General features: G+C 44.8%; 1 protein-coding gene across 1 annotated transcript; it reads left to right on the plus strand.

The window, feature by feature from the left end:
• The first annotated feature begins 1309 nt into the window (after window positions 1-1309).
• Window positions 1310-16011, plus strand: LOC110069826 (uncharacterized). The gene is made up of 6 exons (XM_072989027.2): window positions 1310-3332; window positions 4483-4619; window positions 7098-7205; window positions 8556-8635; window positions 9181-9307; window positions 10117-16011. Exons 2-6 carry the CDS (start codon window positions 4571-4573, stop codon window positions 11925-11927), a joined length of 2175 nt encoding a protein of 724 aa, XP_072845128.2. The 5' UTR covers window positions 1310-3332; window positions 4483-4570; the 3' UTR covers window positions 11928-16011.
• Window positions 16012-16929: the final 918 nt, after the last annotated feature.

Below are 16929 nucleotides of genomic sequence, written 5' to 3' on the forward strand. Positions count from 1 at the left end.
CTGTTATCATATTAGATTAGGCATCCTTCAGTCCCGAGAGGCTATGGTAACGTGCTCTGTATGGAGGACTTGGAACAGCGTCTAGCGTGGCTGAGAAGGCCTATTCGAGAATGACAATCCCTTGCACACTGAAGACAAATAAAGTCTGTCCCCTGTCCAGCTCCCTGATTTTGCTGCTTTTGTGACCTCCTCTTTGCCTCGGCCTGCTGGACAAGGGTCTCTTTAAATTGGGAGAGGCCATGCTACACCACCTGCCTCCAGGCTGAATGCTCAGACATCAAGGTTTCCCATCTGTTGAGGTCCATTCCTAAGGCCTTCAGATCCCACTTGCAGATATCCTTGTATCGCAGCTGTGGTCTCCCTCTGGGTCGATTTCCCTGCACTTATTCTCCAGGATATATTTTGGAATCCAACCATCAGCCATTCTCATGACATGCCCAAGCCAACGTAGATGTCGCTGTTTCAGTAATATATACATGCAAAAAATTCCAGCTCATTCTAGGACTACTCTATTTGGAACTTTGTCCTACCAGGTGATACCAAGAATGCGTTGGATACAACGTATATGGAACGTGCTCAGCTTCCTCTCCTGCCGTGCACAAAGGGTCCAGGACTCACTGCAGTACAGGAGTGTGCTCAGGACATAGGCTCTATAGACCTGGATCTTGGTATATGCTGTCAGCTTCTTACTGAGCCATACTCTCTTTGTGAGTCTAGAGAACATGGTAGCTGCTTTGCCAATGTGTTTATCCAGCTCGACATCATTATCATGGTTTAGGGCCTCGATACTTGGCGGAACGCTTACTCCCACCCAGTTCTACCCGTGTCATCCGTGCGAGTCAGGAGGTGAGGCTGAGGAGCCTGATGCCAAGGGAGGCCCGGAAGGAAAAAACAGGAAACCAGGCCTTCTCGACGGTGGCTCCTCGCCTCTGGAACAACTTACCTCCTGACATTCGCGCAGCTCCCTCGCTGGGTATTTTTAAGAAACAACTGAAAACATGGATGTTCAGGCAGGCTTTCCCCCTTTCCACCTAATACCTAATTATTCTTTTTTCTGTTATAATATATCCTGTTTCTCGCCATCTTTGGGAAAAAAATTATTCTATCTTTTAATTTATGTAATTTTTTTGGTGAAGTGGTATGTTATATGTTTATTTTTTAAGTGTATGTTGTAAGACGCCTAGAGTGGTCACAATTGACTAGATAGGCGGGGTATAAATGAAATAAATAAAATAAATCATATTATCATGGTTATCTTATTAACTATAAGACATTCCAGATGTTGACCATCATTACTATGCATATGGTAGGCTCCTATTTACTCTTCCAGTGCTGTCTATCCAGTTCCTTCCTCTCAGAAGTATAGACATTGGCCTCCCAGGGTTAAAAAGAAACTCAAGCTTTCCTCTCACCAGTTGTGCAGTTTCCTATGGCAGCAGCTGTGGTTCAGGATTCTGACGAGTATGGATATAACAGGCCACAGCAGGATTTGCAACATGTGGAAGTGCATTTCCCTGTCTGGGGATGTCTGGAGCAGAATTCTTTCTGGTTCTGAGCATCTGCCACAAGAGCTGCTATGGAGCCATTTTGCTGCCGACAGTTTGATGGAAGAAAGGGACTTAAGAGGACCACAGAAAGAGGGCAGAAAAACACTGGCCTGACAGGGTCATGTTCGGAATTAACTAGTCACATATTGCATTGTAATCAATTGGAACAGTTTGGTTTTTTAAAATAGACTAGTGTTTATTTCAGCATAAAAGAAGTATGGGTGACTCAAAAGTTGGATAAACTTAGAAGTAAAGTCCTCCTGTTATGATTTTGCTTTCTTCTAATGATTAATCAGGAAGGGACGTCATGGCGCTGCGGGTTAAACCGCAGAAATCTTTGTGCTGCAAGGTCAGAAGATCAGCATCTTAAGATTGAATCCGCATGACAGAGTGAGCTCCTGTCGCTTGTCTCAGCTCCTGCCAACCTAGCAGTTCGAAAGCATGTGAAAAAAAAATGTGAGTAGATAAATAGGTACCACCTCGGTGGGAAGGTAAGGGCATTCCGTGTTTAGTTGTGTGACCACAGAAACTGTCTTCGGACAAACCCTGGCTCTATTGGTTGGAAACGGGGATGAGCACCGCCCCCTAGAGTCAGACACGACTGGACTAAATGTCAAGGGGAACATTTGCCTGTTTAATGATTAAGCATAGCTACCTGCATTTATTCAAAGTTTGAGGCGTACACCCAAGTGCTGTATAGAAGGCATAAGAAGACAAAACCATGTGCTGCTTGCTGGGGTTGCCAGCACTGGAAGGATGAATTTCATTTTCAGAAACCAGGAAAATTCAATGATGAGAACATTCCTGACAGTTTAAGACCGTTTACGGCAGTGTCATGCTGGCCTTAGTAATGCCACAAAGCCAAGAAATAGGAAGCTAACGTTGTGTCTCACAGTGAGAAATTATGTTGTGCAATGCAATAAACAATGCTCGCCTACGGTTTACCTTTTGTTTAACCCTGCCTTGGCCTTTTGAGCCAAATCCACTAGGAAGATAAACCAGAGCCAGATGTTTCAAGGAGGGGGGAGAAGCCGTGCAAGATTCACTGACCAACTGGAGCCCTTTTTGCCTGCTGTGGAAATGCAGTTTTTCTTAAGTTTTAACTGCAGATGCTGAAGCTTCAACATCCAGCCTGTGAAGGTTTTGGCTTCTTCTTCTTTCCCTCGTTCCTACCACGCTGCGAATGATGATGTATGTGTGCTCCAGGACTCCGAACCTCGTCTCTTGTTAATATTTAGCAATCTGATCGAGGCACCATCAGCATTTGCGGATGATGCACAAGGGCTATGTTTACTTTGCTTTAAATGACACTGATGCCCTCTATAGTTATTGTTGGAGGGGGGGGTGTCACTTCTAGCCGAAGATAATACATTGAGGCCCCTGGATAGCTACTGTTTGGGAACACTGTAGGTATGGGACACTCACTCATCCATGGAAGCTCACTGGGGGAGTGGAACTGGTAAAACCACTCCTTTAATTATCAAACTTACCTTTAAAAAAAAACACAAAAACTTATTAGGATCGCTATAAATCGGTTCCAACCTGACAGCACATAACTCACACACACGCATATACGTATGGGAGTACTGTAGTTTTAAAGGGATTTTTTTTCTTGCCAGGAGCCTGGTATGGTTTCAGTCACATGATGGGAAGAGGACCATCTCAACTTCCGCAGCTTTAAAAGCACGTAAGCTACTCACGAGGAGAGGAGCGGTGCAGCACAAAAGGGGGTCCTTCCAAAATAAGAACAGGAAGGAAGCGGAGCTCCGGGATTTGGAGAAGGAGGTAGAAGGAGATAATGGGGTGGAGGGAGGGAGGGGAAGGAGATGCTCTGGGCTGATGATGGGAAGGAGGGGAAGGCACAAGAAAGAGGCTTGAGTCCTGCAGGGCAGATATCTATTTCTCACCGAGGGTTTTTTTGGAAATATGCAGTTTGCATGTTGCTTCTTTCCCCCCCCTCCCGCCGCCTCCGTGGGTCATTTCTAGGGGAAAAAGTGGTTGCGCCTCCGCTAAATCGCCTTCGATTTCTGGAGGGTCCGAGGAATGAATGAATGACCGCCCAAAATGCCCCATCGCAAACCGCCTCCGGGCAAACTCCAGGCCGTCGCTTCCTTTAGGCAGTCGGTTCATCTCACAGCGGATCGTCCTCTTTTCCTGCTGGCATCACAGTTTTCCCAGCGTGCTTGCCTTAGTTTCTCTTGCGATGTGTCCAAATCTTTCTTATTTCATCAGGAAGATGAATGGCTGAGATCCCCCTTTCCATGCCATAAGCAAACCGATCCCCTCCCCTCAAAATTAAAAAAAATGGCTCTCTTTTCTTGGCCATCTGCATCGGGTGGTGGTGGTAAATTTATCCTTGAAATATGCTTTTGGCACAGCTGACAAAACGGAAATGGACTTGAGTTCAGGAGGATTGAATGGCTCTCATGCTGTCCATTCGGGATCCTGCCCGCCATCCCAGCAAATTTAAAAGCCACTTTGAGGCTTGTGTGTTAGAAAAGCAGATTTTTAAGGACCTGAATAATTGTTTCCTGGGCTAGAAAGGCAGCACTTGGGTGGCAAATGTGACCCCCCCCCAAAGAGACCTGTTGTGAATTGAACCCCACAATCCAGAGATCCACAGATTTGTTGTCTCCTCTGGGCTGGCTGCCTCTTTGTGTGTGTGTGTGTGTGTGTGTGTGTGTGTGTGTGTGTGTGTGTGTGTTTTGTGGAGGGTGTGTTTTGTGGAGGGTGGGATGAGGTTGCTGCTATTCTGAGGGTGGATATGTTTATAATACTGTATTTTAAAATGAAGGGTTTAGTACTGAATGTCATTTCTCCACCTTGAGAGTCTTGTGAAGGAATGGCACTCAACCCTTGCTTTCCCAAAGTCACAGATTCACAAAATTGGATAAAAATCCAATAATAAATAAATAAAAATCATTCTTTCTTGCAGCCTTGGATCGAGGCCCTGCAGAGCATCTGCCTTGGGAATCCTCTCACATTCTGGAAGGATACAACACTGAAGCCACTCTCATTACCAGATGGCCGATTCCTTGGAAAGCAGAAATGGCTGCCTTGGAATTGCCTCAGGTAAGAGGATGGAGGCAGGGCTGGGCAATGATGTATCCTTGGAGGTAGAACACCAAATGGACCCTGGGATGATGCTCCTTAACAAAGTCTTAGTTTGTTCTTTTTCTTTCGTTTTCTCTTTCACTCTTGCATCAGAGTGTTGCACAATTTAAAATTATGGATCCATATACAGTCGTACCCCACTAGACGATTACCCTGCTCTTTACGTTGATGTTTTTGCGATCGCAAAACGATGTTTTAAATGGAGTTTTTTTGCTGTGCGATGATTAGTTCCCTGCTTCAGGAACCGATTTTCACTTTACGACAATGAGCAAACAGCTGATCGTAGGGTTTCAAAATGGCCGCCAGCTGAGGAAAATGCCCCCCCCCCCGCTGTTTTCTAGGACGGATTCCTCGCTTTACAGGCACCAGAAATGGCCACCGTATGGAGGATCTTTGCTGGACGAGCAGGTATTCAGCCCATTGGTACATATTGAACGGTTTTCAATGCGTTTGAATGGGGTTTTTTATTTCGTTTGACGTTTTCGCTCTACAGCGATTTCGCTGGAATGAATTAACGTCGTCAAGTGAGGCACCACTGTAAAATATAGGTAAAGTTAGAACTAATGAAAAATGTTAAGTTAACTAAAGTATTTTTAACTAGAAGCCGTCTACTTCAATTGTAGTACCTTAGCCCTTTGCTAAATCTTTTGTAGGGCATAAATTGCATGCACATAAGTCCTGCATGGATTGAATTTTTCCACACTCACAAAAAATTAATAACAATATAATAATCTTAGAACTGCAGAGCTGGAAGGGACTCCATTTGATTCACGGGGTCCAGCCCCTGTCAAGGATACACAGTGAGGAAACATAATTCCCAAGCGCTGGCTCTTCAGCCAGACACCTACGCTATCCAAGTACAGTGGTGCCCCGTATAGCGAGGTTAATCCGTTCCGGATTAACCCTCGCTATACGGAATCATCGCTAAACGGGTAGGGGAAAGGTATTGGAACGCATTAAACTTCGTTTAATGCGTTCCAATACCTTCGTTACTTACCCGTTCAGCGAGGATTCCAGGTGCCGGCAGCCATTTTCGCGCCTTTGCTAAGCGAGGGCAGGGCGCGAAAACGGCTGCCGGCAGCCATTTCCGGGCTTCCGGCGGCCATTTTGGAACCGCCGATCAGCTGTTCGGCGGCTCCAAAATGGCCGCCGCAATACCCGATCTTCGCAATGCGGGTTTTCCCCATTGCGAAGATCGGGTATGTTTCCATATAGCGATCCCGAAAAAGGGATCGCTATACGGAAACATCGCTATATGGTGCACTCGTTAAGCGAGGCACCACTGTAGTCCCATTTTACTTTTCAAGTAGAAGCCATGTTGCCTCAACACTTTTCAGCCCCTTTATTATAAAAAAATTAGAATATAAGTGAAATAAAATGAATAAATATGTCCACTCAAATAATCACCTGACACAGAAAATGTCACAGTAGCTTCCCCCAACTTCTCATAGGGAAAAAAATAAATCACTCTGCAACAAATGAAGTAATGATTGGTTTTCTAGAATGTTGTGGAAACATTTAACTCGCACTAAATCAGACACTTGTTCTCTTCCACCTTGTTATCTTACCCACTGTAACTGGCCGTAGCTCTCTTGGGTTTAAGGCCAATGCCTTTCCCATTGTTTGTTCCTGGATTCTTTCAACAGAAAACATGCCAGAAAGTGAACTAGTGTATTCTCCATGCAAACAACGCATGCCATCTGAATCACATGAACTATGGTTGGATCTAATGTCAGAGCCACCTTGGTTTGCAATCCAAGTTTTGTTATTAAAGCCACTCAGGAATTCAGTGGTAAAGGTAAAGGTTCCCCTTGACAATTTTTGTCCAGTCGTGTTCGACTCTAGGGGGCGGTGGTCATCCCGCTCTTCAAGCCATAGAGCCAGCGTTTTCTCTGAAGACAATCTTCCGTGGTCACATGGCCAGTGCGACTTAGACACGGAACGCTGTTACCTTCCCACCGAGGTGGTCCCTATTTATCTACTTGCATTTGCATGCTTTCAAACCGCTAGGTTGGCGGGAACTGGGACAAGCGACGGGTGCTCATTCCGTCGCGTGGATTCGATCTTACGACTTCTTGGTCTTCTGACCCTGCAGCACAGGCTTCTGCGGTTTAGCCCACAGTGCCACCACGTCCCTCCTTAGGAATTCAGTGAGTGTGGCGAATATAGACTTTCAGGCCACACAAGAATGGAATCCCATCATATATTGGGCTAGATTTTATAACTGAACCAGAAGCTGTTAGACAGGCTTCAGAGAGTCTCTGTATTGAGAGAAAGCCTCCACATTGGTGTCTTCAGTTTGATAAGTACACAGCTCTATATTTCAAACTCGAGAATTTATTTCTTAACTTTTTAAAAAAGGTTATATACTTCCTGGTTAGTTCTGGGCACGCTCTAAATTACTTGTCTTTCTCCTGTTTTCGTATTGTTGAACAGGACTTTCCCTCAGCACACTGGATTTCATCCCCAAGTCTGAACAGGGGCCGTTGTGTCCTGATTACCTTGTTTTGAAGGATATGGAAGGCACTTCAGAGCATGACACAGGTGAGGGAATAAAAGTCTGAAGTATTCAGAAATTGTGTATTTCTCATGAACACTTGAGCAGGAATGGGAAGAGCGTAGCTGTCCCAATGTTGTGAGTCTGCAGCCGCCTTTGGCTCTGACCTCACTGCTGCTTTTTAAATTTCTCTCAGCACATTTGTGTGCTTGTGTGTGTGACTATAGATGGATGTGCATGCCCACAGCTCCCACTTTCCAGGGTCCTGCAGGAAAAACAAAGACTCTTGTGGTAACATGAAGAAGAAGAAAAAACATTTATTGTGGCTGAGATTTTGTGGACTAGAGGCCCTCCTCATCAGATGGATGGATATTTCTGAAGGGTTAGTTGATAACACTTCAGGTAACTGACAAGGTGGCTCTTAGTTCTTTTTGCTGCCACAAGTTAACAGGATGACTCCTTCAATATGTTAACAGTCCTCCAGGGTAAAAACAGAGAATTGTGGAGGAAGGGGAGGGAAAGGGAAGCAGGAGACAAAACAGGCAGGCGTTTTGTGTATATGTTGCCTTAGTTTCTGTGTCAGCCTTTTAAACTGGTAACCCCATCAGCTCAAACCAGTGGTTGGAGATTATGGGAGCTGTGATCCATAACATCCAAAGGGCATTTCAGATTATGTGGGTAAAGCAATCTATCCATTTTAATTGATTGCACTGAAACCATTTCCATGTAAAGAAAATAACATATTTTAAAATAAGAGGGAAAATACCTTTCTTGTGTTGAGAAGAAACACATGAGGCACAGCAGGTACAGTGGTGCCTCGTATAACGAGGGCCCTGTTTAACGACAAATCCGCATAGCGATGCGGATTTTGCGATCGCATTGGGCGGCGCAGGCTTCAAAGCAACCTCCAGGGAAGCGTCCACCGCGGGCGCTCGGAAGCCAGCTCCGCCCAGCTGGGGGAAAATGGCCACCCGCAGCGTTTTCGCGTCTCGCTTACCGAGGTGGCGAAAATGGCAGCCGGATGGGGGATTCTTCGCTTACCGGCGGGTTTTTCCCCCGTAGGAACGCATTAAACGGAGTTTAATGCGTTCCTATGGGTCCCCCCCCCCGCATAGCAAAGAATCCAGATAGTGACATTAATCCTGGAACGGATTAACGTCGCTATGCGGGGCACCACTGTATTTACTTGGGAGCAAGTGACATTGAAGTGAATGGGCCATTCTGCTTAACAAGTACTGGTAAATAGGGGGAAAATAAGTAGTGATTTCAATTGCACATCCTTTTGATTACCCATATTTTTCTCTCTCCCACTATGCCTTTGACTCTGCGCTAGAGAGCATCTGTGGTAAAGAAGAGGTGCCTTCCTGACTTTTCCCTCGCTTTTCTCCCCTTTCCAGGGGACACCATGTGGTCTTTGTCTCCATCCGCAAGGGAGATGGGAAAGGGACAGAAATGGTCTGCAACGGAAACAACTCAGGTAGGAGATTCTCAGGAACTACTGGTCGGCTTGTAATCAGAAAATGAAGAGCCCTAAAATCCCTTTCAATTTCTATACATGCAAAACACCTTCGTTCAGATTAAGGCTTTGGAGAGAAGAGTCTGTCCATCAAAATCCTCCCTGCCCTGACAGTGGGGAGAGGGTTCCAAGAAACATGTGATATGTTTGGTCCTTTGCGGTTCAACTCTTGGAGATCTCGAAATGTGGCACCTGGTCAAAACGTATGCCGAAATTCTGCAGCAGTTTACACTACACAGCAGTGCCATCCACAACAGTGTCACAGATGCATTTAGTTGAACACATCTCCGTACGCACAACAGTCATTTTGTAATAGTTTTATATTGCTTCGGAGTTTTGTGTGACCACCCATAAAGGTGGAGCTCACCCATCCAGCCCTGATTCTTTGTTAACACAGCATACCACAGTAAATAGATTCTTAGTGTTTCGGATCACCAGCGGTAAATCTATACATTTCCTTCGCATTTGATTAGACTTTCTGGGCGTCCACTGTTTTATGGTTGCAGGAACGAGTGACCTTTGAGGAGGTGGCTGTCCATTTCACAGCGGAGGAGTGGGACCTATTGGATCTGGACCAGAGATCTTTATACAGAGAGGTCATGATAGAAAACTATGAGAATGTCTCCTCTTTCGGTAAGGAACATGCTTCTGTCTGCATTTGTTGTCCTTCCTGCTTAGATCTGCTGCCTGATGACAAAAGTTGATTTTTTACCGGGCCAAAAAATCAGCACCATATCCTGTTTGACAAGTTAGTTGTGTATAAACGACTGTCTCCTTTTTAACTCGGGGAGGAAGTACAGTGGTGCCTCACTTAACAATTGCCCCGCATTACAACGAATCCACTTTACGACGATCTTTTTGCGATCGCAATTGCGATCGCAAAATTATGGTCTAAATGGGGGAATTTCGCTTAGCAACGATTGGTTCCCTGCTTCGGAAACCGATTTTCGCTTTACGACGGTCAAAAACAGCTAATCGTCGGGTTTTCAAAATAGCCGCTGGGTGCTTAAAATGGCTCCCCACTGTGCTTAGGGACAGATTCCTCGCTATACAGGCAGCGAAAATGGCCGCCGTATGGACGATCTTCGCTGGACAGTGGGTTTACCACATTGGAATGCATTGAACAAGTTTCATTGCGTTTCAGTGGGGTTTTTAATTTCGCTTTACAATGTTTTCGCTTAATGGCGATTTTCCTGGAATGGATTATTGTCATTAAGCGAGGCACAACTGTACCTTTTCTTATCATTCTTTCTTACACACCTGCGGGTTCTAATCAGTAACATAAGGACTAACTCAAAATATTTATGCTTCCAAGCTTGGGATGCCATGTCACCCATGTAGAAAAAAAGTGATACATCTTTCTTTTCTCCTGAGGTTTACTTTCCTCTCACACTCATTTAACTATTCAGGTTTTTTTTCTCCTTCTTCTCTCTCATATGTAGGATTCAGCTTCATTTGTGATGATTCTTCCTTCCAAGCAGAAACCTGGAGGGGAACGTATGTATATCCCAGCCATGGAACATGTTATATCCAAAAATCAGAACTTGCCAAATACCAGCAAGCCCACACAGAAGAGAAAACGTTCTTCAAATGCAATGTATGTGGGAAAGAGTTTGACCAGAAGATGGAGTTTACGCATCACAAGATGGTCCATACTGGAGAAAAACATTTCGGATATGAAGAATTTGGAACATGTTTGGCTGATAATTCATACCTTGTGAATCACCGAAGAGTTTACACAGGAGAGAAGCCGTACAAATGCAATGAATGCTTTAAAACTTTTGCTTGGAACTCACATCTTGTGAATCATCAGAGAGTCCACACAGAGAGACTGTTCAGATGCCAGCAGTGTGGAAAACGTTTTGCTTCCAGTTCACAACTTTTGAGCCATGAGAGCATTCACACAGGGGAAAAACCCTTCAAATGCCTGGAATGTGGGAAATGTTATGCTCGGAAATCCATCCTTGTAGGACACCAGAAAGTCCACACTGGAGAGAAACCACACAAATGTGAGGAGTGTGGGAAATGTTTTGCTCAGAAATCTTTCCTTGGGAGACACCAGAGAGTCCACACAGGAGAGAAACCGTATAGATGCCAGGAGTGCGGGAAATGCTTTGCTCAGAGTTCACCACTTTCTGTGCATCAGAGAGTCCACACAGGAGAGAAACCATATAAATGTGAGGTGTGTGGGAAATGTTTTACTTTCAGTTCACAGTTTCTGAGCCACCAGAGCTTGCATACAGGGGAGAGACCCTACAAATGCCAGGAGTGTGGGAAATGTTTTGCTTTGAAATCCACCCTTGTGAGGCATGAGAGCATTCACACAGAAGAGAAGCGATTCAAATGCCAGGAATGTGGGAAATGTTTTGCTCAGAAAACCTGCTTTGTAACACACCAGAGAGTCCACACAGGAGAGAAGCCATTCCAGTGCCTCGAGTGTGGGAAATGTTATGCTTCAAAATCCTCCCTCGTAAACCACCAGAGAGTCCACACAGGAGAGAAACCACACAAATGTCAGGAATGTGGCAAAGGTTTTGCTCAAAAACCCTTCCTTGTGAGACACCAGAGGTGCCACACAGGAGAGAAACCATACAGATGCCAGGAATGTGGGAAATGCTTTGCTCAGAGTTCACCACTTTTTGTTCATCAACGAGTCCACACAAGAGAGAAACCATACAAATGTAAGGAGTGTGGGAAATGTTTTACTTTTAGTTCACAGTTCCTGAGCCACCAGAGCTTGCACACAGGAGAGAAACCCTATAAATGCCAGGAGTGTGGGAAATGTTTTCCTCTAAAATCCACCCTCGTGAGGCACGAGAATATCCACACTGAAGAGAAACGATTCAGATGCCAGGAATGTGGGAAATGTTTTGCTCAAAAATCCTCTCTCGTGACGCACCAGAGAGTCCACACAGGAGAGAAACCATTCCAGTGTCAGGAATGCGGGAAATGTTTTGCTGTGAGTTCACACCTTTTTGTGCATCATAGGGTACATACAGGAGACAAACCATACCAGTGTCAGGAATGTGGGAGATGCTTTGCTTGCAAGGCAGACCTAATGAAGCATCAAAGAATCCACACAGGAGAAAAACCCTTCCAATGCCTGGAATGTGGGAAACAGTTTGCTCGGTCCTCAGCCCTTTTGTACCATGAGAGAATCCACACAGGAGAGAAACCATACCAGTGCCAGGAATGTGGGAAATGCTTTGCTTTCAGTACACTCCTGCTGAAACATCACACAATTCACCATTAGAGGAGACCTACAAATGCCATGAGTGTGAGAGATGCATTGCTTATGGTTCCTTCCTTGTTTTCTGCTAAGAGATTTATGAGAATGAAGAATCCTATGCATCTTTCAGTTTTAAGATAATAATATTAAAAAACAGAAAGAGAAGATGTAGGAAACAAAACTTTGCCAACAGCTTTAGGAGTGTTATCAAGCTTGTCTTTACATTTGTGTAGGGATAATGTCCGGGCTAGCCTAGACATCTTCCTCTTTGTCACCAGTAGAAAGAAGCACAGTTGTTGTTTCAACTTATATACCACCCCATAGCGCTAGAGCAGTTTACAGTATAATTATGCAAGGTACAGTTGGCCCCCAGCGAATGTAAGCTTTTCTGATTCAATAATGCTTACCTCTGTAATCTGTTTTTTTCCCAATGTAAGAGAGAGAGCGAGAGCTGGTGATCTTTCTTCCAATGGCAGCAATTTCCATGCAGTTCACTAACCAAAACTATGAAAATCCTTACGATGCAGAATGTCATTTTGTTTATAAATTGCTTCACACTTCTATAATTAGGGATTGATCCATTTTTAAAATTAGTAATCCAGGCAGCTTCTTTTAACCTTTCCTCCAAAATTGGTTATCTTTTTCATTGTGACCACATGTGATTGGCATTTGGCATTTGCTCCATATCCTTCTAGCTTTTGGCACTAAGGGCCTTGTTGATGTAGCTCAGGCTTCAGAGGAGCCAAGTACTAGCAAACATCAGAGGAGAGGAGTACCGTTACTCAGCATCTTTGACGGACGTTTCTTTCGTTTAGCTGAGATCCCAGAATCATGAAGTTGGAAGGGACCTTAAGGCCATTGAGTGCAACCCCCTGCTCAAGGCAGAAATACAAATCAAAGTTTATCTGCCAGATGGATGTATACATTTCTCTTGAATGCCTCCAGCATTGGAGCGCTCACCACCTCTCGAGGTAGTTGATTCCATTGCTGTACTGCTTTAACAGGAAGTTTTTCCTGATATTCAACCGAAATCTGGCTTCCTGTAACATGAGCCCCTTGTTGCGAATCCTGCACTCGGGGGTGATTGAGAACAGATCCGGATTGAGACTGACTGAAAAGGAGCCATTTCCAGATGGTTTCCCAAAATGTTAGACCAACTTACAGTATGTTCCCCAGCCTTTTCCCCCCTATATCTGTCAGATGTGGATTTTACTGGCTGATCCTTGCAATCTCTTTTCTCAGTGAACTACTATCCCTTCAGGGTTTGTTAAAGCCTTCGCTTGTCTCTTGACTGCAAACTAAATTATGAAGTGGATCATCTGTTGGATTTGAAAGTGGTTGAGTCTTAAGAAGTTAAAGCTCTGATCAGTGCCCTTGGTTTGGTGGTGGCGGTGCTTATGAAAGGATCTTGTACGCTGGGGAAGCCAGGCCTCTCCTAGTCTTTGAACTGGGCAAAAAAAAAAAGAGTACCAGAGAAACAAAACAATGTTTGTTCTGTAGGAAGGACTTCAACCTTTTAAAAGTTTCTTTGGAAGAAGTAACCCAGCTTTTTCCTCCTCCTCCTCCTTATTCTCCTGCATCTTAAGAACAACCAGTTATTGTTGACTGTCTAACCACTTCCTTCATTTGGCGCATCGTAGCTTTACATGGTTCAGTCGATGTATACGTTGCCAAGGTTGTAACTCTTGATCTGTCATAGTTTCATTTTTTAAAAAAAAAATCAACAGAAGTTTTGGCCATTTTCACCAAGGAGGTATTTTTCAGTTCAACTGCAGTACTTGAAAATGAAGTCTTAACACAGCTCCTGTGTGGCTCAGCCATGAAAGAGTGAGATGTGTGACCAGCAGCAGATCAGCTGGTAGAAGACGCAGATGTAGAGGTTTGCAGTTTTTCATATTATATATTCATTTAAATTGGGCATCGTTTCTGATTAGATACACCAAGGGCTCAGTGGGGAGATCAAACAGGAGTGGCAGCACCAGGAAGCTGTGGCTTTGCTTTGGATGATTTAGATTGTACGTGTTGGTTCTTACAATGCAGGCATCTGGGCAGCTCATGACCGTCATTCATTTGGATGTTTTAAAACAGAAACATCCATTCCAGCCTACCAAACACATTCTAAATGCCAAGAAATACAGTAGCATGCAATCTGGATTGGACCACAAAACAAGTGGTATATCGTGCTATCTAACCTCTGAGTGGGTCGTTGCACAGTGGTGAGTAGTACCTGGGCAGATCTGGAGTGCCTCCACTCCCCCACACTGTTAGCCAGCTGTTAGGGAGTTACTGTTAGGGAGTTACCCAGTCAGAAAATTTTGCAAAGGGGGGGGCAGAATAAGAAAATAACAGTGAAAAAAAAAAGAAGATCCAGGGAGGGGGAAAGAAAGCTAAGAGTAGAAATAAGCATCGTGATGGAGAAGGGGGAAAAGAAGTAGTCACAGGGTTAGCAAAATGATACGCAGCAACAGAAGCTAAAGCAGGGCAGGAAGAGAGAGAGGAACAGGAAGGTGAGGGGAAGGAAGGGACAAAGTGGGAACTTCAGAGGAAGGCAAAAATACGAGGTCAAAGAGATGGAGAAACCAGTCTAGGAGGCAGGATGAATGGTAAAGGAGGTCTAAGATCTTGGCGGGGCGGGGGGGCACGCTCTCATTTATCAGCAGTCCTGAACTGGCCCAATGAGAAATTCATGGGTTGCATGTCCATAGCTAGAGTAGGTTACCTCTCCATCACTGGTGGAGTCAAGTCTGAGAAGCACTTCCAGGGCACCCGATCCTGCAGCCACTTGCTTCGCCACAGGTCTTGCTCCTGCAATTATGTGCCGATCCTTCAGCCTCCTGCCAACATTGACTTGGTCTCTGAGCCGGCTTCAAGCTGAGCTGCCCGCCATCTGGCTGTTGCCTTAGAACGGCAGAGTTGGAACCCTATGTGGTCACTGAGTCCAGCCCCTGTCTAGGAGGCACAGTGTGGGAATCAAACTCCCAGCCTCTGGTTTCTCAGCCAGGTGCCTACATCAGAGAGCTATCCAGCCGGCTCTTTTGTATCTTGGAGAGAATTACTAGTTCTGCAGTTTCCATATGGGACTCCCCAGACCATGGGGTGGGCAATCAGAGGCCTGTCCTCCCAGCACAGGGATGGGAGCTGAAGCAATGTGCCAAGCCATGAATCCTGTGTTTAGTGTCCACGGACCAAATAAGGATCCACCGAATCTTCAAGAGACACTATTCCAAGCCCAGTGGAGACGGCGTTTTCTCTCCTTTAACTTGCTCTCAGCAGATTGTGGGGGCAGGATCTTCCAATAACTTGCAATAATGAAGGATTGCATTGGTCTTGCAAGAATCTGGGGTTTTTCTGAACCTGGCAACACAAACACTCCATGTCCTCTTTCCCTTATTGGCAGATTGGGGCGTTACAGGTATATTGCTGCTTCACGAATGAAGGGGCTGGAGAGCTACCAGATAGGTGCACTTTGTTATTATGACCGCATTCACTATAAGACATTTCAGATTGTGACCGTTGTTATTATGCCTCGGGCTGGGATCCCAATTACTTTTCCTGTGCCGTCTACCCACATTCTTTCCTCACAGAAGTATTCTAAGGTGACATTGGTCCTAGGATGAAAAAATAATTCAAACCTGCTCCCTCTCGCTCCTCCCATCATGGGTGCAAGAGTTTCCCATGGCAGCAGTCGATGTTCAGGATTCTGAGGCAGTATGGATACAACAGTCGTGTCAGATTTCCAGTTTACGGAAGAGAGAATTCCCTGGAGTTCAATTCTCTCTGGTTGTGATGAATCACCACAAGAGCTGCTGTGGAGGCATTTGGGGGGAGTGGGGCGATAGAGGGTTTGAAAACCATCTAGGTTCTAGGAGAACCAGAGAAAAGATCATATTGGAAAGAACTACAACTGCTTCTTGCAGTGAAAACATTTGGGGGTGGTTGTTTCAATACACTCTTGCTTCTTATATTTCAACACTGAAAACATGGGTGACTGGAAAGCTGAATGTCTAGTTTATTATTTGACCAATATCCAATAAAAGAATTGTACTTTAATGATGTTGAGTTACTCTGATGAGCAAACAATACTGCAATATTAAATTTATCAAAAGTCTGAGGCCTACTCTGAAGTATTCTGCCGCGTGTGTGTGTGTGTGAGAGAGAGAGTGTGTGTTGGCTTCAGTTTCAGAAATGTTCCATAGTAAGAAAAACCTTGCTATTTAAGAGTAGAGGGGAGGTTATGCCATCTTAGTTCTAGTTCCACAAAAACAGGAAATAAGTCAGAAATGACACCATTCTGTGTCATATAAACAGCGTTTGCCAATAACGGACCTTCTGTTTATCCGCACTTTGCTTTTGGGCCCAATTGGGAGGGCTGCTGGAAACATAAATATGTGTGTTCCATATTAAATCAACCCTGAACTTGATCTAAACTAGCAGGAAAGTACTGTATGTCTGAAGGTAAAATGCCCAAAATGGAGGCTGTTATACTTTGGACCTTTCACAGGAGACAAAACTCACTGGAAAAGACAAGAATGCTAGGGAAGGTAGCAGGAAAACATTAAATGGATTGACTTCATAAAAAAAAATACTTTTGGTTTGAATGATCAGAATGGTTAATGAGAGGAACTTCTGGGGACATTGATTCATAGAGCCATCATAAATTGAAGTGATTTGACAGCATGTAACAAAAGAGTGCTCAGGACCATAGAATACGTTGTGTTCCCAATCCTTTGGAGATTGTGGACCTTAATCATATTAGATCTGTTTCTCCAAACCTGCCCCATGCAAGCAGTGCCTCATTTTAACTAATAGTAGCATTGGCCCAAATGAATGTTGCCAGGTGACCAGCCTCACCTGCGGTCCATTTTTTTGCCACAGAGACTCATGTGTCGTCTGGGACCTTCTGCTCAGTAGTAGAAGGCACTTTGTCCTTAGTTATGCTCTGTGGCCCTCCTGTCACATGGTCTCCAGCAGCAGGGAGATGTTCTTTGGGACTTTGTCAAGGATGCTGAGGGCAGGGAACTCTAAA

This window comes from Pogona vitticeps, chromosome 2 (assembly GCF_051106095.1).
Source record: "Pogona vitticeps strain Pit_001003342236 chromosome 2, PviZW2.1, whole genome shotgun sequence".
Taxonomy (NCBI): domain Eukaryota; kingdom Metazoa; phylum Chordata; class Lepidosauria; order Squamata; family Agamidae; genus Pogona; species Pogona vitticeps.

What these genes read in the sequence shown, in the direction of transcription:
- LOC110069826 (XM_072989027.2), top strand. Translation starts at nt 4,571, where the DNA reads ATGGCCGATTCCTTGGAAAGCAGAAATGGCTGCCTTGGAATTGCCTCA. An exon ending in CTGCCTTGGAATTGCCTCAG is followed by an intron (nt 4,620 to 7,097) that starts GTAAGAGGATGG and finishes ATTGTTGAACAG; the next exon opens with GACTTTCCCTCAGCACACTG. An exon ending in TGAGAATGTCTCCTCTTTCG is followed by an intron (nt 9,308 to 10,116) that starts GTAAGGAACATG and finishes TCTCATATGTAG; the next exon opens with GATTCAGCTTCATTTGTGAT.